Source organism: Cucurbita pepo, chromosome LG17 (genome assembly GCF_002806865.2).
Source record: "Cucurbita pepo subsp. pepo cultivar mu-cu-16 chromosome LG17, ASM280686v2, whole genome shotgun sequence".
NCBI lineage: Eukaryota > Viridiplantae > Streptophyta > Magnoliopsida > Cucurbitales > Cucurbitaceae > Cucurbita > Cucurbita pepo.
The window spans coordinates 7,504,582-7,529,350 of record NC_036654.1 but is presented as its reverse complement, the minus strand read 5'-3'; the positions used below and the strand labels follow the sequence as shown (position 1 = coordinate 7,529,350).

At 35.9% G+C, this 24,769-nt stretch overlaps 5 protein-coding genes and 1 non-coding gene across 21 annotated transcripts; 2 read left to right on the top strand and 4 right to left on the bottom strand.

The window, feature by feature from the left end:
• Positions 1 to 115: 115 nt before the first annotated feature.
• Positions 116 to 2,928, top strand: LOC111779032 (40S ribosomal protein S15a-2-like). Of its 3 annotated transcripts, none has more exons than XM_023659077.1 (4): positions 116 to 305; positions 441 to 572; positions 2,328 to 2,488; positions 2,614 to 2,928. In XM_023659077.1, exons 2-4 carry the CDS (start codon positions 443 to 445, stop codon positions 2,710 to 2,712), a joined length of 390 nt encoding a protein of 129 aa, XP_023514845.1. In that variant the 5' UTR covers positions 116 to 305; positions 441 to 442; the 3' UTR covers positions 2,713 to 2,928. The 3 variants fall into 3 exon arrangements, with proteins under 3 accessions (XP_023514845.1, XP_023514844.1, XP_023514843.1); XM_023659076.1 differs by having other exon boundaries at positions 381 to 572; XM_023659075.1 differs by having other exon boundaries at positions 117 to 305; positions 414 to 572.
• Positions 2,929 to 3,062: 134 nt separating this feature from the next.
• LOC111779027 (probable protein phosphatase 2C 33) lies at positions 3,063 to 7,468 on the bottom strand. Its single transcript, XM_023659058.1, has 7 exons — positions 7,203 to 7,468; positions 6,470 to 6,915; positions 5,443 to 5,811; positions 5,226 to 5,343; positions 3,875 to 4,098; positions 3,483 to 3,680; positions 3,063 to 3,362 (listed from the first exon to the last, which is right to left on the bottom strand). The coding sequence occupies exons 2-7, from the start codon at positions 6,737 to 6,739 to the stop codon at positions 3,327 to 3,329; spliced, it is 1,215 nt and encodes a 404-aa protein (XP_023514826.1). The 5' UTR covers positions 6,740 to 6,915; positions 7,203 to 7,468; the 3' UTR covers positions 3,063 to 3,326.
• Positions 7,469 to 8,315: 847 nt separating this feature from the next.
• LOC111779026 (aspartic proteinase-like protein 2) lies at positions 8,316 to 15,935 on the bottom strand. 2 transcript variants are annotated; one of them, XM_023659056.1, is made up of 11 exons: positions 15,518 to 15,935; positions 15,296 to 15,425; positions 14,948 to 15,195; positions 12,682 to 12,909; positions 11,687 to 11,849; positions 11,522 to 11,595; positions 10,803 to 10,890; positions 9,984 to 10,059; positions 9,258 to 9,329; positions 8,740 to 8,935; positions 8,316 to 8,572 (listed from the first exon to the last, which is right to left on the bottom strand). In XM_023659056.1, exons 1-10 carry the CDS (start codon positions 15,772 to 15,774, stop codon positions 8,772 to 8,774), a joined length of 1,500 nt encoding a protein of 499 aa, XP_023514824.1. In that variant the 5' UTR covers positions 15,775 to 15,935; the 3' UTR covers positions 8,316 to 8,572; positions 8,740 to 8,771. The 2 variants fall into 2 exon arrangements, with proteins under 2 accessions (XP_023514824.1, XP_023514825.1); XM_023659057.1 differs by having other exon boundaries at positions 8,316 to 8,564.
• A 365-nt stretch (positions 15,936 to 16,300) lies between these two features.
• On the top strand, positions 16,301 to 16,385 carry TRNAM-CAU. Its single transcript is given in 2 exon segments — positions 16,301 to 16,338; positions 16,350 to 16,385. It is a non-coding gene; the product is annotated as a tRNA-Met (tRNA).
• Positions 16,386 to 17,240: 855 nt separating this feature from the next.
• LOC111779030 lies at positions 17,241 to 19,866 on the bottom strand. 13 transcript variants are annotated; one of them, XM_023659071.1, is made up of 4 exons: positions 19,309 to 19,866; positions 18,500 to 19,081; positions 18,315 to 18,391; positions 17,241 to 18,001 (listed from the first exon to the last, which is right to left on the bottom strand). In XM_023659071.1, exons 1-2 carry the CDS (start codon positions 19,811 to 19,813, stop codon positions 19,002 to 19,004), a joined length of 585 nt encoding a protein of 194 aa, XP_023514839.1. In that variant the 5' UTR covers positions 19,814 to 19,866; the 3' UTR covers positions 17,241 to 18,001; positions 18,315 to 18,391; positions 18,500 to 19,001. The 13 variants fall into 13 exon arrangements, with proteins under 13 accessions (XP_023514839.1, XP_023514834.1, XP_023514838.1 ...); XM_023659066.1 differs by having other exon boundaries at positions 17,241 to 17,554; positions 17,641 to 18,365; XM_023659070.1 differs by having other exon boundaries at positions 18,315 to 18,365.
• A 1,227-nt stretch (positions 19,867 to 21,093) lies between these two features.
• LOC111778965 (cyclin-dependent kinase inhibitor 3-like) lies at positions 21,094 to 24,374 on the bottom strand. The gene is made up of 3 exons (XM_023658980.1): positions 23,918 to 24,374; positions 21,817 to 21,930; positions 21,094 to 21,629 (listed from the first exon to the last, which is right to left on the bottom strand). The coding sequence occupies exons 1-3, from the start codon at positions 24,283 to 24,285 to the stop codon at positions 21,560 to 21,562; spliced, it is 552 nt and encodes a 183-aa protein (XP_023514748.1). The 5' UTR covers positions 24,286 to 24,374; the 3' UTR covers positions 21,094 to 21,559.
• Positions 24,375 to 24,769: the final 395 nt, after the last annotated feature.

The following is a 24,769-nucleotide window of genomic DNA, read 5'->3' as shown; positions in this document are numbered from 1 at the left end:
TACAATAAAACTCATTAAAAAAAATTTAAAATGAAGGGTAAAATTGGAATAAATAAAAAAGGACTATTTTTCCAAATTTTATAGTTTTGAAAATTGCCCCCACATCTGGAAATTGCCTCCATTTCTTTCCACCGCAGTTCGGAGTCGTATCTCGAGTTAGGGCTGAGCCAACCGCGCCGTCGTTTCCTCTTCTGCCTCACCGCCTCCATTTCTTCCACCGCAGTTCGGAGTTGTATCTCGAGTTAGGGCTGAGCCAAACGCGCCGTCGTTTTCTATTCTGCCTCACCGGTTCAAATAGGTCGCAGGTAACATCACTATCAATTTCCATTTCGAAATTTCTTCTCCACGAGTCTTGTGTCAGAATTTTATCGGTAACGTAGGAAAACGCCATGATAGAGGAAATTTGGTCTCAGGATTTGTGACTTTTCGTGTACTCTAAGATATGGGTAGGAGGATATTGAACGATGCATTAAGAGCGATTGTCAATGCTGAGAGGAGGGGAAAAGCTACGGTGGAACTGAAACCCATTTCTTCTGTTATGTCTTCCTTCCTTAAAGTCATGAAAGATCATGGTAAAACTTACGTTTCTCTTAGCTTTCTGGGTGCGGGACTAACTTGGATTTTACAGTATTGTTAGGCCTTATTAATTACATGGTATTTCTGCTCCAGTGCCTGCAATTGACAGATTCATATTGCCATTGCCTTCATGTTGAGCTTTTTTTGTAATCATTTTGTATCTTTTTTTTCTTCATGGTTGATGTTATATGTACTTGTATTGTGCTTTATCATGTAGTAATTAGTTTCTGTTTGAAACAAATTGTTGTTAGTAATGTTCATTATGTTCCTCTATATTGTCGAGCTTAATTACTCTTATAAACATGTTGAAGTGTCCATTAATAATACGCAAGAGTATTATTGATCGTTTCACCTTCTTCTTCCACACTGCTACCATTCCCACTACCACCGATTCTATCCTCAATCGAAATTCTCTCCTCATTCGTCTTCTGTCAAATGTTTGTAATCTCGTGCCTATCAAACTCGACTCCATCAATTTGTCTCTTTGGCATCATCAGATCTTACCTATCTTTCGGGCTCATAAATTATCTGGGTTTATTGACGGATCTTGCCCAATTCCATCTTAGTTTCTTTGGGATGATGATGGCAAGCTTGCCACAAATATCAATCCACAGTATGGCGATTGGATCGCTCAAGATCTTGTGATCAGGGCTCTCATCAATTCAATGATGTCTCCCTCTATTGTCGCTGGTTGTTGGCTGTCACATCTCGTGACACTTCGGTTTTCCTTGAGACCAAGTTTTTTTTTTTTTTTTTGGTCTCAATTCCATATTATTAAATAGTGATCTTCTCTACAAACCCGAAACAAGAAGTCTAATGAGTTGATTGATTTGCATGGCCAACGTGCTTAAGATCTTAAGGACTGTCCTGCTAATATCAGAATGACTGTTGATGATTAAGAAATGCTTATATGCATCATGAATGGTTTGCCAAATGATTTCAATGCCTTTTGTACCTCTATTCAAGCCAAGATCAGATCCTTCAACTTTTAAACATCTTTATGCTTTGTTAAAGACTGAGGAACAATCGATTGAAATGAAAACCAAGTCTACTGATTGTGCGCAAGGTTTTATGTTCGGTGGGTGCTTGAGGAGCTGCATGATTATAGAGGAAGGAAGTTTCTTTGGAGTGATTTTCGATCTCTCCATTCCTATTCATAAGTTTGCTTGAGACCATTGCTTTCAGTTGTTAGGCATAGGGATCTTTTTTTTTCTTTTGGTTGGTGTGCATAAGGTTTTATTTTCGGTGGTGGTGCTTGAGGAGCTTTCTGGTTGGTTGGTGTGCTGAGTTTTTTTTTTTTTTTTNTGGTTTTTTTTTTTTTTTTTTTCTCAGTGGTCTTGGTTCTTGTGCAGCCATGAATGTGATCTTTTGTTTTGTTCTTGGCAGACGCTCCCTCATTGCTGGGAGTTGATTTTTTATCCGATACTTGGTTGTCACGTTTTCATTGGATCCTTCTTTGACATGTACTCTTTCGAAGGCTTTTGTTGGGTCGTCTCTTCAATTTTTTTGGTATTTGATTTCCCATTGTATTCTTTGTTTATTCTTGTTTCATTCCCTTCTGCAGTTTTGCTTGTGCTTTAGTCTCTTTTCATTCATCAAAGAAAAGTTTCATTTCTTGTTTAAGAAAAGAAAGGAGGATTGACCTAGCCTATAGCTTGTTCTTTAATGTTATTATCACTGTCAATAATTTTGTATTAGTGATCCTACTCTGTAAGCATCTCATTTATGGAGTCGTCAAATTTTATATATAGGATATATCAATGACTTTCAAGTTCATGATCCACAACGAGTTGGAAGGATAACAGTTGAGCTGCAAGGTAGGATCAAGGATTGCAAGGCTCTCACCCACAGGCAGGACATCAAGGCAAAGGAAATTGAAGCTTACAGAATACGAACGCTTCCAACACGTCAGGTGTTTTGACTAATATATATTTCATTCAAATCCGAGTCGATTCGCCATTCAATCTTCCCCATAAATGGTGATAGTTCTCGTTTATATTAACCAAATATTTTACTCTCTCTCTCTTGGCTCTACAGTGGGGTTATGTTGTGATTACTACTCCAGAAGGCATCTTGGATCATGAAGAGGCAATAAAAAGGAATGTTGGTGGTCAGGTTCTTGGATATTTTCATTAGAGAAACCCCCATTTTTTGCAGCTTCCTTGATTGAAAGATCCTTGTGATTTTTCTCAGATGTTTCTCATTTTGCATTGGGATCTTAGGACTTTGAGCACTGTTGTCCACTTTTTCAGTATTATTGCTCTTACCAATAATGTAAGCTTGATTTTATGTGCTTTTTTGTTAACTACTATTTCTTCCCTTACTAAAATTTAATTAGTTTGAAGTTTAAAGTTTAATTTAAACATATACATGCATACATGCATAATATTCCATCCATTTTCCATTTTGTTTCTTTCTAAAAACTCCTCCAAAGCCCTCCTTCTACCTTATTTCAATACTGAAAACAAATGTAAACCAAAGAGACGTTGAGGAAAAAGAGCTTTTATCTATCTATACATAATATTATTTCTGAGAGATGAACAAGAATCAATCAAGGCTTCCATCAAATCTCTCTTCTATAAAAAGGAGAGAGAAGACAAAAAGGAAAAAACTATATATATCAATCACGATTTACAGGATGAACAGGGAAAATGACCATAATCATAGAAATGAAGATCTTTTATTTCGACGAAACGCGCCTGAAGCAGCAATCAAAGGTTTTGGTAGAGAGGATAGCGACCAAAGCTGAGTTAAGAGAACTTAGTTTCCATTTCCTCAGTGAACTCCTGAAACAAAATCCAATTGTAAGAAACAGAGTTCCTCGAATATTTCGACGACAAAATCTATAATTTCGATTTCTTAGACTTCATATTAGTCTGGATGTTAGAATTTCTGAATGCTTCTACCTGCTCTTTAGGTATCGCTGTAGCGGTCTCACTAGAGTTCAGGAACAGGCAGACTACAGCACAATCATCCACCTTGGCAGCAGGGTACTTACATCTCCATGCTCGAGTAGCTGAATCCACAAGGTTACGAGCTGCAGAGGATCTTGGAGAAGATGCAACAGTTGCCACAACCTCTTCATTTGAGAGAACATCCCAAACCTGCGAAAGGGAATAAGTAATGAAAAAGATTAGAATACATAGGGGGATGCCTTTGAATGACAAGTCAGGTTCACAATTGGATCTCGCGGAGAGGATGAGGAAAAGGAAAGGAATGTGATATAAAAAGCTAATGATCAATGAAAATCTGCAAATGATCAAAATATTGACACTACGTTAATGGTTAGACATCTTACCCCATCTGTAGCCAGTACCACAAATTCATCTTTCTCCGAAAGATGATAATAAGAAACGTCAGGAACGGCTATCAAGCCAAAGTCTTTTAAACAGAAATCTCCAAAGGCTCTGGCCATAGCAAGACCAGGACAATCACTGTTGGGAAGCCAAACCCGAAAAATCTGAGGCTCACTTTGAAGAGCAAAGATTCTTCCTTTGCAAAGTCTGATCCTTTCAGCTTCCCCTATTGAAGGAAGAAACAGAAGGTTTTATACACACAGACAAACAATACTCTTGCACGAACTTTCTATTTGAGATCCTGAACCATCAATAGTGGAAGGTATTTTTATGATGATCGCCACACCATTACACCAAAAACAAACGAATAAACAAAAATAACCTAGGACTTGAGTAAATTAGTAAATGATAAACCTGCTTTATGTTGGTAACTCTTTTGCAAACAGGAAAGCTCAAGCCACGACAAGCCAAAAGTAGGAAAAGAAGAGAACAAGGAATACAGACTGAGCTGCTTACTACTATTCCATATAATGAAATAGTGTATCCACCCTTTACATAAATTTTAGAAGTCACTGTAACCATCATATAATCAGCCAACTCAAAAGCAGGAAAAAAAAAGGGTGCTGGCCTCAAGGAGTCCAGGTTACGAAGTTTAAGAACATGTCAACAGAACCACTTCGTTCCCTTATTCAGAGGAGGAATCAAAATTCCAAAATCAACAGAGAATTCTATGGACGTGATCAACAGTTCTTTACAATAATGTTAGTGCTCATGAGGTAATGGCATATTGTTTCTACAGATTTCAGCGAAAAGGAAATGTTCAATTCATATCAATTATTAGCATCAATTCATCAGAGAAAACTGATAGCAAATGCTCTTCCACCAATACTCCCGATGGTCCCTTAAGGCATGGATGGTTTAACATTTTATTCCGTCCAACCAATGAATATCGTGTATTCATCAGCCCGATTGTCGGACACATGCTCACTTGAAAAATGAAGTGATTTCTTAAAGGTGCCGACAAGTATCTGTTAGGCCCCCAATTCCATCAATATGCAAGGAGAGGCAATAAATGAATTGCAGAGTCAACAAGTTACTTAGAAAGGCTGTGACATGAGCGAGGGACCACCAGGGGTCGATGAAAGGGATTTTCAGTTAGGGGAGGAAGTATATAAGTAGAGAGGGAAGGTTTTCATTATTTTTATGCTTTTTGTCTATTAGAGTGTTCCAGAAGGAGAGGAGAGTTTACCGAACTCTCTAATCAACTGGAAAGTGTTTGCATTTCCTTCAGACAAGTTAGGAATACGGAAAGATATATTCATAGTTACAGGGAGAGTGAGAATAAAGGCATACTTGGAAGATTTGGCTTGAGGTCCACAGTCAGCTGAACTGCAATGAGAGAGTTAGATTTATCTCTGGTACCTAATACAGCCCTCGAGTCCCCGACATTTCCGATGATAAGATCCCGACCCTGTTTATCACAAGAAGGGTAAAAAAAAGAAAAGATCAAACCACATATATTAACTGCACTTTTCAACAGTATCGAAAATAACTAGACGTAAATTAACACCTGTTTGACCAAAGCAACTGATGTTGTACCACTGGAAAAGCAATCAATATGAGGATGTAGTTTAAGCTCCTTGTCCATCACCTTAAAAGCCTTTAGAAAAGACTCTTTCAAGTTGACATACATGTCATTGTAACCGTCCTGACGAGCAAGATCACAATGAGAGATTTCAGAGTCCTTGTTAATCAGCGTTGGTGGAGAGACTCGACATCTCGCCTCAGTTTGCCCATTCCCTCTGGTAGCGTCCAATTCCCACTGAGCACTCAGTTTTAGAGGAAGAGAATCTCTGACTTTCTTTGCAACCATATGGCCAAAGGGACCGTGTCCATCAAAGACTCCGCAAAAGGTTGCATCTTCTTTTGAACCAAAATTCTAAAAAAGAGAGGCCATTATTCAGAGGAAACAAAAAAACATATCAAAACATAAATGCAGAAAAATAAGATCTAACAGAGCACAAAATTCACTTTTAAACAACAATATATATCTACAATTCAACTTGCAAAGCGGGTTCGTTTATTACTTCTAAACCGAACTATTAGCGATAATCACATCAATGCAAAACTTAATACCTGATAACGAAAATAGGATAACAAAAATATACAGTTACATTAGAAGGAAAAGAGAAAAATAACATCAACTCCAAACAAAAACAAAAACTAAAAAAGTGAGTACAGCACTACCACAAATTTGATAACAGTTAAGGGTGGAGCGCAGAGAGAAAAACAAACATGTTTCTTATATATATATTTTGGAAAGTGGTATCTCAAGACTGATCCTTTAATATTACCCATGAAGAACTTAAAAGGAAGATATCATAAATTTTGACCCTAACTTCACATGCTATTCTCGTCAAGAATAGAGGATGTTCGACCAAATCCACATCTCTAAAATGTGTAGTTCCTGAAACACGAAGAACAGAAATACTCTACATAACGTGGATATTGAACATTCAACAGAAAAAGGATATACCATCAAAATTCACATGCAATGGCACCAAATTATCAACAAAATTTGAGAGAACGAATCAAACCTCCCAGACAATCATAGCGTCCTGATTAACGCCTTTCTTGCCTTGCCTAGTAAAGAGCGTCGCATTATCAGTTGATCCATTCAAAAACATCCGGCCAGGAACTCGATGAAGCGACATCTCCCTTGTAGCGTCATCAACGGGACAACCTCTTCTCGTAATCTTCCTCCTGGAGCTCTTTCGGGTAAAAACGGCATCATTATGAGAAGTGGAAGCGATCTCAGAATAAACGATCTTTCGGTTCTTGCGCTCCCCAGAGAAACATGATCCCATCCCGAGGGCCCTGACAACGTTTAGAAAGCACTCCAGACCTACCAAACACTCAGAACGACGCAATCCACCGTCGTCAACCTTTCAATTTGATGATTGCAATAAATTTCAATCAGCAAACCGATAGAAATCCTCTTCAGACACTTCCAAATTGCTCAGTGATGATCCCTACACAAAACCTGCCGATGTAGCACATAGACAGTGATTCAATCACGCAGGAAAGCAATCACATCGATGCAATTATCAACATAACAATGCGACAAAAACTCAAGGATTAGACATAAGTTTCCTCCGACGAGCAAAATAAACGCGGAAAACAGAGGAGATCGAAACCCGATGGAGGCGGCGACAGTGAAAAGAAACGACAAACCGACCAAAGGCAATGATTAATCACCGAAAAGNGAACCAAAAAAAAAAAAAAAAAAAAAACGAAATGCAATTCTATGATCTTCAAAAGGTACTTCACCTGAGAATGCACATATGGATTTACTAAGAAATAGTTGGCGTTCCGAGAAGAAGAACAGAATCTACAATTTGACAAATTGTTGTTCAGTTCTTCATCAGGAAGAACATCAACGATCTCCTCGACCAAATTCTTGTGATTCGTTCATATTCCCGAAGTTAAAACTCCGAAATTGATCCTGTTTTTTCTCTCTTTCTCTCGCTCTCTTTCCTCATCCAAATTAATACTCCAAATAAATAATTTTAGAAACTCGTCTTTGAATATTAAAGACCGCGAAACAGATAATGGCGGAAGTCACTTGTTGACATCCCAAAATTAATTAATACAAAATAAATTATATATATATATATATATATATGATATATAATTAACTCGTTCACTCGTGCAACCCAGTGGAAGATTTTTGTTATAATATTGAAATTTAAATTCTAATAAATTATGTTTATAAAACTTTATATTATATATATTTTTAGGAAATATTATTAAATTTATTATAATATTTTATATTCTTTTTATAAAAATAATATTTAAAATAAAAATTATCCATCCAAATTTAATAATTTGTTAAAAATATGAATAAATAATTATCATCAAATCCCCGCGAAAATAAAATAAAATTGAAATAGGTGAAGGAAATGAAAATTTAAAATAATTCCTCGCCTTACACCCTGATAGACAAATATCTATACCTTTAAATATCGTTTCACGTACACTTAAGCTTATTTTCGATTTAGTCCTAGTAATTTTTAATTGAGCCTAATTATTTAGTTAAAACTCAATAAATAATAATTTGGTATATATCCATATAAGAACTCTAATTTTAATTTTAGTAATACTTATCAAGATAAAAAAAAAAAAAAATTAAATTGAAACTTTCAAAACAATCAAAATTAAACTTTTATATTTAAAAGAAAAAAAAATAGAATCATGATGCACATGCATAAAATAGAATGAACCATTTAGGATGTTAATAAAAATATCATCGAATTAAAAATTAAATTAATAAAAATACTCGATAACTTGATACTTTAAAAACATTTAATAATATTCTTACCATTAGTTTGGAATGGAATTGGTTTAAAAAATAAACTCAAAGTTTGAAAATTTCATTAAAAAAAAAAAATGATATTCTAGCGATATAAAATTACATTAATACCCCTAACTAAAAAAATACAAGTAAAAAAAGCTTCTCAAACATGGAAATTTGAGAGCAATATGAACAATGGCTCCAAGAAGAATAAATATTTCTGACATTTTTACCCTTGGGGTTCACCACAAGGCAACCTGCCCTCCTATTTTTAGGACCAGAAACTATACTGCTGAAGAGGGTCTGCGGATCTTTTTGCAGACATAGCCAACTCAATTCTACAAATCTAAACACAAATCAATCAGAGATGATAGATTTCATAAGCAACTTTGAAAGAGAAATTCTCTCTCTTCCCTTTTCTTTTTCTCTCTCTCTTCATTATACACAACTGAGATGAGTTCAACGTTTTAAGGAATTCTCTATACTTGATTCTGTCTGTTCTAAAAATATTACCTGTAGGGCCTGCTTGCTGTTGGGATTTTGTGTTAGCCGAGGCATCTCAAATGAGCTGACCAGTGCATCACCAAGATTAGGAATAGCAACATCACAGCCCATTTGGTATTCAATCTGTACGCTGAAGAAATGTAATGTGAACCAACTAAATGAACTGTTCCGGTTTGTTCATCTTGCACTTTGATGCTTGAAGAACCTGAAAAATCAACTACAATCTCAGATATTCATACATTAATTTCTTATCAAAGATGTCACAAATGTTTGTTCAGTTAGTAAACGACATAAGAGATATTATTTACGCTTCAAATCGGTCTCTTTTAACATTTAAAGATTCAAACTCGGGTTTTGAGTTTCTTTAAGACAAAAAGGACGATCATAAAAAAATTGAGGACCAGCACTGAAGTTCAGATAACATACAGCAAATATTGGGGAGAAAAAAAAAGAGCAAAAAAACCATGTAATGACATGCAACGATAACGATAACTTCGAAAACAGTGAAGCAAAAACTTCGTACTCACAGTTGTATTCGGTCCACCCGATTGTTTGGTTCTCGAGATCGTATAAAACTAGCTTATTTGAAAGCACTAAATCTGCAAGCAAAAGAGATATAAATGAAGGCCTAAATGACAGGAAAATGAGAACAAAGAAAATAAGAGCAGTCATACGCCTTTTGCTAAATTAATTTAACACATATATGAAAGTTTCATGATGAAAGGAAAGAAAGCCATCCACTATTCAGTAGGAACTAAGAGTTGACACACGACAAGTCGTGGATAATCACATTTACACATACGCTTACAAATAATTATACTTACAAATACTTATACGCTCTACATCCTTTCTCGACACCATTTTATTTCCATGGTCAAGTGTTATAAGGACTGATTATTACATTTCGTACCATTATATGTAACACCCGGGAAGAGTTCGACATGCTTTCACGTTTCTCCAACAAACGAGAGGAAGCATTGAGGTAGAACCCAGTAGAAATATTAACTTGGTCAACCAAAGAAGAGCTCTTAATATTAACTTTTTTTCGTTAATGACATGATTTTTAACCCATAAAGTTCTCAGTAAACAAGAGCTCTTAATAGCACACTGCCTGAATAAACAACTTGTACAATCAACAGAAGAATGAGGGATTATGGATATACTAAAAGTTAGCATGCCCTCTTGCCAATAGCAGGCGAATTAGAATTTTAAGACATGAACTAATATTCAGACGGACAAATTATGGAGTTTACCTCCAAAGAGGGTAACGTTCTTCCTATCCCTAGATTGCATCCCACTGTTTTGCCAACCAATACACCACAAGCCCTCCTGTGAAAGTCTATATTAGTAAACCAACTCATTCGACCACTCCGAGACAAATAACCCGATTAGAAAACAAAATTTCAGTACATATGACAAACTCTACAAAGTAAACTATTTGGGTTCAAAAGCATCTTAGCGTAAAAAGCAAATACAAGGTCTTAGACAACCCAAGAAGCACGACAACACATTCGTCTTTAGCAAGCCCACTTGACTACTATTGACAAAATATATGTAAGGACTACATTAAATAAAACTAAAATAGAAAAGTACCAAACAATAGTTCTTGTAGATAAAAATGTCTATCTGGTCTAGAAAGCAATACTGTAAAGGACTGGCCCATCAAGACTGTTCTGCTCGCAATGTCATTTCATTTTATTTTTCAATAGTACGAAACATTAATTTTCGAACGTAAAATAGGATGAATGATATGGAAAATGGTGAAGTTCACTAGGTAAATAAATTCATAATAAAAAAATCTCATCTAAATCTCATGAGAGATGAGGACAAGACCACAAATTGATTAATAGCAGTGTCAAAAAGTCCTAAGATAGAGAAAGATTGCAGTCTAAAAACCAGTACTATCAGTTGGATCATAAAACGTTGATATACATTATGGGTCTAGAAGAACTGCACCCATTCTTGTTTCAAAAAATAAAAAAAGAAAAAAGAAACAGAAAACCGCCTATTCTTGCAGTAAGGTCAAGGGTTAGTAGTCAGTACATACAGAAGCGCAAGTCCAGCATACTTACATGTTGGAATAGATATTCATGAGGATAAACCTTCAACAAGAGTGAATTCTCGAAATGGAAAGTAACTGGAGGAAATCCATCATCGACACTGCAAAGAAAAATATACCAAATAAAGCAACACAGCACCATCAATATACAGGTCAAATACAATACGTAATAACTAAATCTCTCAGTAGAGAGCTGAGCAAAAAATGCTATAGGCAAACTTTCCAGCAAAAATAAGCAGACATATCAAGAGAACTGTTGCATAGGAAAAGATCACCTACTTGGTTCTTCGGCTAAATATATTATATATACATGCATATCTATTTCATAATAGAAATAAATTTCAATGATCACTGAAATTTACAAAAGAGAGACAAAAGTCCATGCCAAGGAGTTGCAAAAAAAAAAAAAAAAAAAAAAAAACGGAAAAGAAGGAGGTGCATGTACACCAAGACAGCAATAAAGACAATTTGCTAAAAAAAACTAAGGATCTTTCCTTCCCGTTAAATATTCAATGACTCGTACACTGATGTAGAGATCTATCTCGCTGATTTCGTTTCTGGGTCAAATGATAACATCACTCTTTAAGTTTTTGTTTGGGTTTTTTCTTTTTTTATATAATAATACACTAATCAAGAAAAATCTTCTGTTTTGACCTGTTTAGAAAAAAGACAGAATTTCACCTAAAGAACTTCAAAAAAATTACAAGTAATCAGATTCAGAATGCTCCATACCTTCTTGAGTACTGAAAACATTTATATTCTCCATGAATGGTTTGAACTTCCAAATTGTGTTGCCGTGAGAGTATCTACAAGAACAGAATCAACAGAATCAAATATGGTCATCTCACATTTGTAATAAAGTTCTGAAATGGATGGAGCTCTGAAATTATCACGTACCATGGTCACTAATGGCTCGTAAATCAATTCCGGAAGATATGCCAAAGTTGTGCCACTATCAATGATCGTCCCTTTTCTGTCTCCCGCCTCAAATACATCAGCAGAAATATTTAAAATGACACGACCAACTTGTACTCCCGTCATATTAACATTGTAATGTGGCCTAGAATTTAATGACAGGATATTAATAAAAGATAAAAATCACATACATAATAAAGAGAAGGTAATCATAATAAGCTATCAACAGAAGAAGTCACAAGTAGTGCAAAAAGTTATGGTTCTGAATCATAAATAATCAATATTCATATTTTTCAATGTAGTCGAAAGCACTCAACAACCAAAAAACAAATAACAATAAGACATATCTTATCATTGACTGGATAAAAAACGGAAATCACTTCATTAACAAAAAGTGAAACAAGCAACCTAGTGGGCAAAGGGACAAGGTGTCACTCCCCCACTAGAAAGTCTACATAGAAACCTTCCAATCTAAGTTGATGAAGAAAGTGGAATAATTACAAAATAACTTGTCAAGACAACTCCAATTTGAGGTCGTGTACTATACAAGCTTCACAAAAATTAACAAAACAATGGCACTGTACAAATTAGTTTTGGGCTTGCCAAAAAAATGAATTTTTGTTAAGGAAATAAAACGAGACTAATGCTCAAAGGTAAAAAACTCCAAAAAGAAGTGAATAAGAAAGTAGTAAAAAAGTACATTGCAAATAATTATAAAGGGAGAACAAAAGCATAAACTTTTACTTTAATAGCATAACATTTTCAAATCAGATTTTAATAACTCTACTATTATGCTTCATTGAAACAATATCTTATATCATTTTGCATAAGTTTTTATTTCTAAAACTCGCAGAACTAAAACCAACAAATTAATGCAAGGACCACAGAAACCAATTAAAATCTACAGATAGGAAAAAGACGAAAACCAAACAATAAGTAAAAGCAACAATTGAGAGCTAAAAAAGCAAATTACATACTGATTTGGTACCAACGGAGTCATGATAACTTTTGGCTGCACAACATGTCCCATCGCAAAGATACCACCCCCATTTATTCCGTCTAGGCAATGAGCAAACATCTTCTTCACTTTTCTTGAGGAGGCTAGTTGTGAAATAATAGATGAATTTGATTTTCCGAAACCAAGTATTCCATCAAGTGCTTCTTCACCAGACGAACCTAAATCCCCAGATTGTCTAGCACCACATCTACCAAAAAGGAATAATTAAATTAAAAAAATAATTATAAGAAACGTTTAAAAGAAGTGGCTCTGAGTGAAATGATTAAGAGATTAATAGGACAGGAACTCAGAAGGCCAAGGTTGACAAAAGCTACAACGTGGCAATTGGCTTCTCTTAGACATTGATAATTGCAATCAGAATTCGTAGATTTCAATTTTCTCACTGTACATCAAATTTGGTAAAATAACACATTTCATCCTTGACCGATGACCTACGTTTTTCTTAATGAAATACCAAACTTTTATTGAGGAAAAAATTCAAGAATACAAGGGTGACGCAAGAATCCAAGCCCACAAAAGGGAATTCCGTTAAAGAAAGGAACTTCACTCCAGCAAAATAAGACCTTAAATAATTGCAAAAAGCCTTCAATGTCGAGGTTAAATAGAAATATTGAGCCTAGCAAGGGACCAAACATTACACAGCTCCTCCATACTCCCCTAAAGGTTCTATTGTTCCTTTTCCCCCACAAACCCACAACCCCGACATGCCATAAATCTCCCCTTCTCCTTAAACAGTGGATGGATGAAGAACACCTCAATCATCTCCCTGTACTCTCTATGTCTGACACCCTACAAACCAAAAGCTGCAAAAAAATAACTCCAACCTAACCATACTGAAAATTCCAAAGGATACGGACCAGATCTTCCTCCACTCTCCAACAGAAAAATGCAACAAATGGCCCTACCAACAAGAACAACTTCATCAAGATTTTATCTAACTTGTTCACTCTTTCGTGAATGACCTATCAAACAAAGAACTCAACCTTCTTTGAAATTTTCACCTTCCATAGGGCTAAGAACACTGACTCACTATAAGGAGAAAGATTAAACAAGCAACTAAAGAAAGAATAGGCAGAGAAGCCCTCATAAGGGTTAAGGCCCCATGAATGACAATCCCTTCTCCCATGAAGAACTGGGATATTTTTCCATCACTCTTTTGGCATATAAAAATCTCCACAGGCAATCGGAGAAAGCATCCCAATGAAGATGAGAGAGGTATTCAATCTCTCTTCAACACACCTTCCTAAAAATGCAAAGAGTTAGGACCATACCCTTTAATTCCAAAAGAGTAGACAACCAAAATAGCAAGGTAGATAAAATCACCCTCCATAGCCACAAGAACATTCAAAAGAGGGGCACCCTATAAAAACAACATGAATCTCTTGATACTCCAATGTTCAAAGGACATCCAAGCAATGTGGAAACCCCAAATCAATTTAACCAACCTCCGGTCCACGTTGTGCTATTTTGTTTCTTTAAGGCTAACCAAATCAAGACTTTGTTGAATAACCACGTCTTCAACAAGGGCCCTCTTCCTCCAGTCCAAACCCTCCACCTTCCAGCTCAGCACTTTCATTAAGCATAGTCATTTCAGCACAAGAATGAACTAGAGGACGATTTAGATAAATGACTGATGGAAGGTGTGTTCCATTCTTCGCTTCGCCAGTACATAAATGACCATAGCAACAAGTCACCACTGTGAAACTTGGGTACCTTCATCATACAATAAATTTGCCTCTAGTCTCCTTAACAAGAAAAATTTCCTTTTGTGCATAGACTATGATAAGAATCTTCTGGAGATTTTTAATTTGCACAAAATAAGGAGGCTTAACGTAGGATGGTGGGGGTGGGGCAAAGGAAGCTCCACTTATCATCTGGCTGTGGATATCTCAAATTGTGCCAAATTCTCTTTTTTCCTTCCACTGACTGCTGGTAGCCTAGTAAAAAGGCTTGAATACCATACTCAGAGTTCAACTTGTAGGAACAAGGGCATTTTGCACTCCCCTTGGACAGCCATTCTCGAGTTCATTTTTTCTTTACGCAAAGACTCCTATTATTTTGAGTTTTGCAAGGGACAAAGTTTAAGAGGATATTGATGTATGGTAGTCTCTCTATAGCTTCTTCATCTTTCCAGACTATTAAGTTACCTCCCACGTTCATCACTCCCCTAAACTGAGTTGGAGCTACACGATAGAGTACATAAAAGCAGTATAAAAACAACTCACCCAAACTTGATACTTCCATTAGCAGCTGTAGTCTCAAGGTCTCCAGAAACCCGATCATATTGAACATAGTCCTTGACAAAGATTCCAGCAGTCGAGCTCCCATCACCATATATCTGAAGATATGGACAGGACATATTAGCAGTGCAGCCTGAGAGTGGACCCCCATTCACCTCCAAGCAAAATTGTTCATCACAAGAAACCAATTTTCCAGTAGTGGATTGCTCCAAATCATACGTAGTGAGTTCCATCTGGTGCCAAAGGAAAAACACTCCAATTAACCCCTTCGCAACATCAATCGAGAGTAAAAACAACATGCTAAAAATAACAAGACATTTACTAAAACAATACCCCCAGAGAGCTTCTCCTCGGACACTCCTTACACTGAATACAATTCACCCACACAATGTCACTCCCTGTATCCACTTGAACATAATAGTTCTTGGGAGGAGTCCCGATTCCAATTTTGGCATAGTAAAGTCTGAAAACAAAGTGAACCCTTCAATTAAAACCACAACACAATCGACACATACAACACCGAAAAAAAAAAATTACAAAAACGATTCCACTTACCCGACGGCATCAGGCCGGCCAGAGCCACCGAGGGGAATATCGACGCCGGCAAGAAATCGAAGCTGACGGTTGATGTCGTGCGCCTTAAGAGTACTAAGAGAACGTTCCCGTCCGGCATACTTGTATTTGACGCTGAACACGCCATTATCAGCATAGACGCCGCCGCCTCCGCCGAGGATGGTGCTGGAAAGTAAGTTGATGATTACAAAGAGCAAGACAGTGAAAGGGCGTGAAGTACCGATGGCGGCGGTGGCCATCGTCGACGGTTGTTCAAGCTCCAGGGGCTCCGGAAGGGTGTGGACTTGGCCCTAAGGTTCTGAAACTTCAAATTGTAAGCAGAGGAAACACCATTTTTACTCTTCCAAGGAAGCGTACAAGAAACCAAACAACCCAATAGGCCCCTGTGTTCTTGACTTCCTTTTCCTTTTTTTCATCACTTAAATTTACTTTTTCTTTTTTCTTTTGTTTTATTTTTCTTCAAAAAATATATATTTTATTCCCCATTATTTTCACAAAAATATAGTCCTTACTCATCCAAAACTTTCAATTTAATTCTTATATTTTAACATTTTATCAATTTCAAGTGATTAGTAATTGATTATAAATTTTAATTAATTAATTTTAGGTCACTATACTTATAATTCATACTAATTCTAAATTTATTTAGAAATATCTTGTAAATTAAAATTTTAAAATTTATTGGATACAAAATTTAAGATTTAGAATCATGATATTTTAGTTGTAATAGATTATTTAAATTAAAACATAACAATGGAACATCAAGGGGTGGTGGCGCAGTTGGCTAGCGCGTAGGTCTCATAGCATCTGAGTTATCCTGAGGTCGAGAGTTCGAGCCTCTCTCACCCCAAATCATTTTTCATTATTTTTGGATGGAGTAGCCGTGGATTGACTATGCTTCTTGGGCCTTTTACTCATGGGGCGGCTTCTCCATCACCTAATTGGGCTCCGGACTTGGTTAGTTGGGGTATAAAGCTATATACATATACACCCCCATTTTTTTTTTATTATTATTATTCTTTGGTCAAATTTTAATATTTTTCTTTTTCAAACATTTAATCTCGATCATTCTAATTATTATAGTAAGTGGTGGAGGTGCAGTTGGCTAGTGCGTAAGTCTCATAGCTTTGAAGAGTGATGGTGCAGTTGACTAGTACATAGGTCTCATAGTTTTAAAGAGTTATCTTGAGGTCGAGAGTTTGAGCCTTTTCGCTCCATTTAACTTTATTTATTTTATTATTTTTTTTTTGTTATTTCTAATATTTTTTTAAGTTTACTCGTTCATTCAAACATTTAATCTCTCGATCGATGATATATACCAAATATCACACTAAGGGGTGGTTACACGTTTGCATAGGACTCATAACTTGTAAGAGTTATCCTGAGATAAGGTCAAGAGTTTAAGCCTCTCTACTCTCGTAGAGATTAAAATAATGAAAATAATTTAAAATTTAAAAAAAAAAAAAAAAACATATTTTATTAATATGATTGCCCTTTTTTTGTCCTTTCCCATTCAAAATAAGATTGGCCAACTCTTAATAGAAATGAACTATCATCCTCAAAAAGGAATTATCCAAAGAATTATTCCCTTATTCCCTCCACAGAACAACACATCACTCACTTCATACAATCAAAACACCTTGAAAAAGACATAATTTATATGGAACAAACTTTTGAAAGCCGTCTAATAGAACGAGCAGAAACGTATAACATAACCCGACAATAAAATTACAGAATATCCTAATAAATCAATGATTAAACGAACGTCGTTCAAAGGTGGACATTCAAGCTAGCTAGCTCCCGAAACTGAAAGATAATCGTCTTAAAAATAGAACGTAGAAAACCCGACAAGAATAAGCTTTTAGTACACTATCACACAGCAAGGATTGCATAAATGAACCGTTTCTTTCAGCTTTGTTCCCCTCAATCTCATACATGGCCTACAAAAAGCCTCGCCTTACTTGGGATGTGTGGTAGTGTTCATCATCTTTATTGTCCGCTGTGCAGTTCTCCATTTCCCTGTATCACGTGATAGAACCTAAAAGACATTGGACATGTTTGGAAGAATCTGTTGCTCTTTCCATAAACCAGAGATGAGAACAAACCGAGGGGAAGAAGTAAAAAACGACCGATCGATTGATCGTTTTCCAGTCATGTCATTACAACAAACCAGAAAGCATCTTCAAGTTCAAGATGGAATTCATTTGATGTGGAGATGAAATAGGCAGTTTTCCCCCATCGATCCCAACATCATGGGACAAATGGGTATTCATTCATCCAGCCATATGTGTGGACCGACGAGAGATAGTTAGCACTCGGTAAGCCACAAAAGTAAGAACTAAACAAACGAAAGGAACAAAAGTAAAAACGATCGATTGATCGTTGCCAGTCATGTACTTACAATTTACAACAAATGACCATCTCAATCCAGAAGAAGAGAACACATCGATCGTTGTCAGTCATGTACTACAATTTACAACAAATGATCATCTCAATCAAGAACAAGAGAACACCTCCAAATTCAAGATGCAAACCAGTCATAAATTCAAGGCAAGGCAGTCAGTTCTTCTTCCCTACCTCCTCTCCCATCCAACTACATCTGGCAAGGCAAACGGGTACTCATCCAGACGTGTGTGGATCGAAAGAAATAGTTAGCACTCAGGAAGAACCAACTAAATGAACAGGAAACCATCATTCATGATACAAAGCTAGAAAATGCCACCAAGTTCAAGATGCAAAACAATCATAAACCCAGATGAAGTAGGCAGTTCTCCCACACCACTCCCAGCGACATCGAGCAAACCCGTATTCATCCAGCCATATTTGTGGGCTGAACAGAAATAGTTAGCACAATATCTGGCATTGGTTAGCACTCGGGAAGTCAGAAAAATATGAAACAAGACCAAAAAAATGGAACATCAAAAGAGCCATTATGGTATTTTGTTTTACAGTTAGGTTAGGTACCTCAGCAGCATGTGCAGAGGTGTGAAGCAAAAGGCTGTTGGTGAAGCTTTGATGGGGCTCCCACCACTGCATAAAAGCCACTCAACTAACTAAGATTGGAATTGCAAAATCATCAAATTAACAGAGCAGCAAACATAATCAGAGACAGGCAACCAAAATTTGAAAGAAATATAATGCTTTCTCAATGTTCTACTTATTACAATTTATTAATATCTTAACCTTAAAGAATTGAATTAGACTCTTAACTCCAATGAATCATTGGCTGATCTAAAACCTGAGACGTTCTTCTTCTTCTTCTTCTTCTTCTTCTTCTTCTTCTTCTTTCTTCATCCATCATCGAAATCAGACCAAACAAAGACAGTTTCAGAATAAATCATCTCTGCCCACAAATGGAAAATTTTATGATTGCAAAGCACGAACTCAAGTAGAAGATCCATGCCATCTTCTTTAACAATCTAGAAAAATCTCCATTCACAACAGTCTCTCAATTTCGCAGGCTCCTTTAGTTGCATAATCTAACAGTACAAGCCACCGCTTGCGCCCAATATTTGAGCCTCGCTTTAACATCTTCTGGATGATCACCTGAACAGAGAACAATTTCAAAACCCAATATAAACAAACTCACTCATATTCAACCTAAACCAACAATTCAAAATATGAGCGGAAGACTAAAAATTCAAAAACTATCAGGAAAGCACACACATAGAGAATTTCTTTTCAAATTTCCATGCATAAACACCAACTTCCTTCTAAACACTACCAATTTTTCCAATCAATATCGAGAATAGGAATCGAATCGAATCGCTCACCAGGACTAGAGATCTTCCAATTCGGAATCGGACTGGACCCCGAATCCACCGACTCGGGCGGAGAATGTTCCGGAACCTTCTGGTGGTCGTCCATAAATTTCTGGCTCATCGAATAACAGAGCTCGAGCGCCGGCAAGGTGTTACAGAGCTCAGGAATCTCGTCATAGCAAAACGCAAACCCTAGATCCACACACCCCTTGAGCTCCTCGAGATCGTCATCCGTCAAACTCTTCGTCCTCGTCAAATTTTCCTCATCTGAAGCCTCCACAAAGCCCTCAAGCAAGATCTGGTTCTTCTTCTTGTTCTTTTTCTTCGTGTTGTTCCAGTCCGTCAGAACAACGTACTCGTCATGATCGTCTTCGGAACTGAATTCAGGCTCGTAATGGAAGATTTGAGGTTCTGGGTCCCCTCCAATGGCGGATTCAGGAGAAATCTGAGATTCGGTTTGAAATGAAAGGGGACTCATTTTTTCCAATTCCGGGATACGTCGGTTTTCCTCCTTCATATGTTTTTGGCTTTTTTGGCCAAACGAGTAGAGGGAAATGAATTGAAGTTTGTTGCTTTATAAAGCTGAGCCCACCTGGCATGAATATATATATATATATTATTATTATTATTATTATTATTTTGCTATGCTATTAAAGTTTCCTTGATGGAATTAGTTCAAATTTTGGAGAAACAATTAAAACATTTTAAAATTGAGGGGCTAAGAATTTGATTATGAAAATTGTAGGGACTAATTTGAAATATATACTTTATTATTATTATTATTTATCTTTTATTATACAATATTTTTTCAATTAAATTTTAAATATTATTAAAAGGTTTAATTTTGATAAAGTTGTTAATTATTAATATATTGACTTTGTAATTAATGAAGTTTATATAATAACAGACCATTGTACCCTTTTTTAAATTTGGGCCTTGCGACTCACAAAAGCCCATATTATTTCCAGGCCCAATTAGATAAATAACAAAAATATATATATAATATAAGTATATTAAATAATAAAAAAAAAAAAAAAAGAAAGAAATGGTGAGAAATTATTATTGTGGAGAAAGGGGAAGTAGAAAGGCAAAGATGGAGAATCCAATTATGTGGTCTACCAATGTACTGTCCATTCAATGCTCATTCATATCTCCATCATTGCCAATTTACTAATTTCACACTTTCTTTTTTTTTCATTATTTGCCCTTTTGTCCTTTTATATCTTATTGCTTTCATTTTTGTTTTTTCTCCTTTTAAATTCTTTATAATATATATATATATTTATTTATTTATACTTTTTTTTTTTAATTTAAAATTGGAGTATATTAAAGCAAGTAATACCTTTATTTAAATAAATGGTTGCCAAAAAGATGTTTTTTTAAATAAGTGCTTCTAGAAAGAAAATTAATTAAATGCTCTTTTAAAAGTGCTTTTAATTAGAAAAGGAACAAAACTTTTCTGTTCTCTAATTTTTTTAGCCTAACATGGCATTTAAAAAAAAATATTTTTTTTTTCTCTGCTACATAATTTTAATGCCTAATTTCTGCTTTAAAAAAAAAAAAAAAAGAAACTAACATATATCTTAAATTTTATTTTTGTTAGAATCTCTATCTCCTAGTACAAAATATTTTGGGGAAACAAAAAAGAAAGCCACGAGAGCTTACGCTCAAAGTAACGATATAATATTATCGTCACGAGAGCTTATACTCAAAGTGGACAATATGATAGCATTGCAGAGGATCGTGGTTCTTAAAAACATGTTCATTGAACAAGAGAGGAAAGAGAGGAGAGAGTGAATTAAAGAGAATGTAGGATGAGAGTGAGAAGAGGGGAAAATGTGAAAGATAAACATTACATCTGAAAATGAAATGTTGTTGAAAGATAGATGAGATAAAAAAAAGGAACTACTTCAGACTGGCATCCTATGCAATCAACACGCAACATCTCAGGCTCTTTTTTTTTTCTTTTAAAAAGGCAGAGCTGAGAACAGACCCCATGGGACCCTATAGATAGCAGGTGAGCAGTGTGGCCTTCCCAAGGACCCCCCCACCCTTTGTGTTCACTCCTACTTTTTCCACAAAGGACACTGCCTTTTTCATACTCATCTCTGCAAATTTTCCAGCCTCTCTCCACACACACAACAGATAGTTTGGTAGTATCATCATACCTCTTCCCAGCTGGGGCTGTCTTCAATCTTCCCTCTTCCCTCTTCCCTCTTCCCACCACTTCCTTGGCAATGGCCTCCCGCCTTTCTCGAGAAGCTCAAGGCATCAGTTCCACCCATTCGTATCGTCCATCGAGAGGCTTGTCGTTTACAATATCATAATTGTACCTATACACAATCATTCAGGGGGGGGCTTGTAAGAAAGTTTTTCCACAACCATCAAATGCTTCCACTCTGCTCGCATCTATCGTATTCTCAATACTAACACTAAACAGGGAAGACCATCTCAGTTTTAGATTATGTTAAGTCAAAAACTTCAATGGTTTAGAGGAAGTATTTTGAGCAGAATAAATACTTGTCAATAAATGATCTCCGTTGCTGGTGCTCTGCAGTGGCAAAGAACTCCTCAATCTCTTGTGCTGGTGTGATGGTTCTTTGCAGGTTGTCCGCCGTGCTTTCACTTGCACCCCTGTACAGTACAAAGGAATTGAATGTCATTTTAAATCCACAAACAATGAAGGCCCATGTTCATAAGGATTTTGATCTTAGTTTTTTGTTCTTAAATAATAACCATCTATGCTTGTGATCCATTTGACTCAAATTTACTTTTGGAAAACATTGTTAAATTCTAGCCACATTTTTTTTGAAGTAAAACATAAAAGGTAGAATTATTGTCTTAGTCTTTATAGTTTAAGTTTGATTTCAATTTGATCTCTCTAGCTTTAAAACTTTCAATTTCGTCCATAAAATTTAGTTGTCTTTCAAAAATGCCCATGACTATTACCATCAAAACATTTTTTTTTTGTAGTAATGCCAAAGGCTTTTGAGAGATTTAACCAAATCATAAGACCAAATTGAAAGGACTGAACTTCACACAAACAAAAGAGACTAACTTGGTAATTTAATACTCAAAACCAAAATAAAATAAACAACTACAATAAATAATCTTACTTTTTTTAAAAGCTAAAACAGTAGTTCATAAAAGAAAAAGAAAAACCGAAGTTAAAATTATCACCAAGGGGCCAAAATTATCACCAAGGGGCCTGTATATACATTCCTCATTCATGCTAGCTCTTAGATATACAGAGAAAAAAAAAAAAAAAAAAAACATAAAGTTAGTGGCAAAGAAGCAATGAATCTAATAGGACAAAATCAGTGTCAACTGGCAGCAGCAGAATACCAAAAGAAAAAGTTGTAATAACTGCTTGTTAGCTAGAGAAAGCATCATCAACACAGAGGCATCCCATGATACGTGTTCCGGGACATATCTAGGCCCCGTGAAAATGATATGTCATTGCAAATGAATATAACGTCATTGCCTTTATGGATTTTCTGAATACCAAATAATTGTTTCTAATAACACAATATCATAAAACTTTTAAATTGAATCTCTTTTCAACTAATATCATGATAAAGAAAGGAAAAAAGAAGGGTTCAGGAAAAATAGGTAAGATGATTTATCTAAACTATGATGTCTTGATCGATTTAAGGTATCAAGCTATTTTACTTTTTTTCTTTTTGGAAATTGGCTGTATTATGTTCTTATCTATTAATATGTTTTTGTTTCTCCGAATCTATGGTGGCAAATACATAATTACAACTTCCTTTGTAATTGTAGTACAAAATAGTTAGAAATGGGAATATTTGAAGCTTTGACGTTAAATAAAGGAGTAGGTACCTTAACAGTTTAGTTTATATTGGCTAAAGTATTTTAATATTGGAGGAGGAAAAGACTCGAATGATATTTAAATTCAAGCAAAATATTGAACAACAAAATCAAGCAAAATATTGAAGACCCAATTGACAACTGACAAAGTTTTTGTTTCTGGTTTTCTATTTCTGAAAATGATGATACACAGAACATACCAAATCTATCAAATTTGAATGAGTAATCAAGGACAATTTAAATTTATGTAAACTAAAAACAAAACATCTTTCGGCAAGGAACTGCAAAGCAACAGAGTGGTTTACCAAAATTTTTGAAGCTTCCATATGCAAAAGGACAATAAACCAATTTAAAGCAAAAATTACGGCAGAGAAAATTTTGAATAACGTATGGCAGAAAATAAATGCAATTGGTAGCTCTACAGCCCAAACATATTAAATTCTTGATCCCAGCAAGAACAGAATTCAAAATCAATAAACAGGAAGAATTTTCAATGTTTGGATACATGTAAGATTAAATTATGTGAAAGAATATGTATAATCCACGAACCGCTAGAAGGTAAAAGAGAGGCCTAAGTTTATGAAGAAGAAAGTTCAGAAGTTTTAGGGCATGTTTTGAACACTACTGTATCTGCATATACATATATGTGTGTTTTCTTTAGTATATTTTACTTCTTCAAAAGACTTTTGAAATCTTCGCCAATTTTTTTTTTAAAAAAAGAAAAAAAAAAAAAACTAATCCACTTAACTAATTTCAGAATCACGATTGAAGCAACAGAACAGAAATGTACCTTCTTGAGATTTCGAACTCCAAATTCTCAGCCTGAGATTCAACGCCAACAATCTGGCTTTCACAGTCCAAATTAGAGGTCGTTTTCACGGAGGAACTGGAACTGCGAGCAGACTTCTTAGGTTTTGATGTCTGTTTGGCGGAAGCCCCAATGGACCTGTTGGTTTTATCGAGGCGGCGGGTGCGGAGCTGGAGATAGGAGAAGGAGAGGTCGGGAATGGCGTCTGGAAGGGAGGATTTCTGCAGTTTCTGCAATGCGAGGGATTTGGAAGCGGCTCTGGTGCGGACAGTGGTCGTGGTGGGCTGTGAGAAGACCTCCATGACTGTGATATCGGTGGCGATCTTGGATTTGTTCATGTACTTGCCCATTTTGTCATAGGATTCAGAGCTTTGAGGTTTCAGAGAATGAGAAGATGAGAGAGGTTTTAGAGCGAGAGAGAGAGAGAGAGAAGAGAAGAGAAGAAGAGGAATTGAAAATTTGTAAGGGAAAAAAGAAGAGGGAAGAGAGGAAGAAGAAGAAAGTGGGCGGGGGAGGGAAAACAGACAAACAAAACAATCATATACAATTTTCTTTTCTATTTTTCTCTTTTCATGTATTTTCTATATATATATATATATATATATATATTAAATCCGCTTATATTATTACTATTTTACCCTCATCGTGCCGGGATGGCTTAAATTGAGTCCTCAGCATCTGTTGTCGTGACACTACGGTGGTTGATTCAACATTGATACTATATCTCGACCTCAGCTTGTGTCCTCCTCTTTATGAGTGAGTGAGAATCTTAACATTGTCCCTAACGACAATGTTCTCGACGCGACCCCAGGTCAGGCGGGACTACCCGCTGAG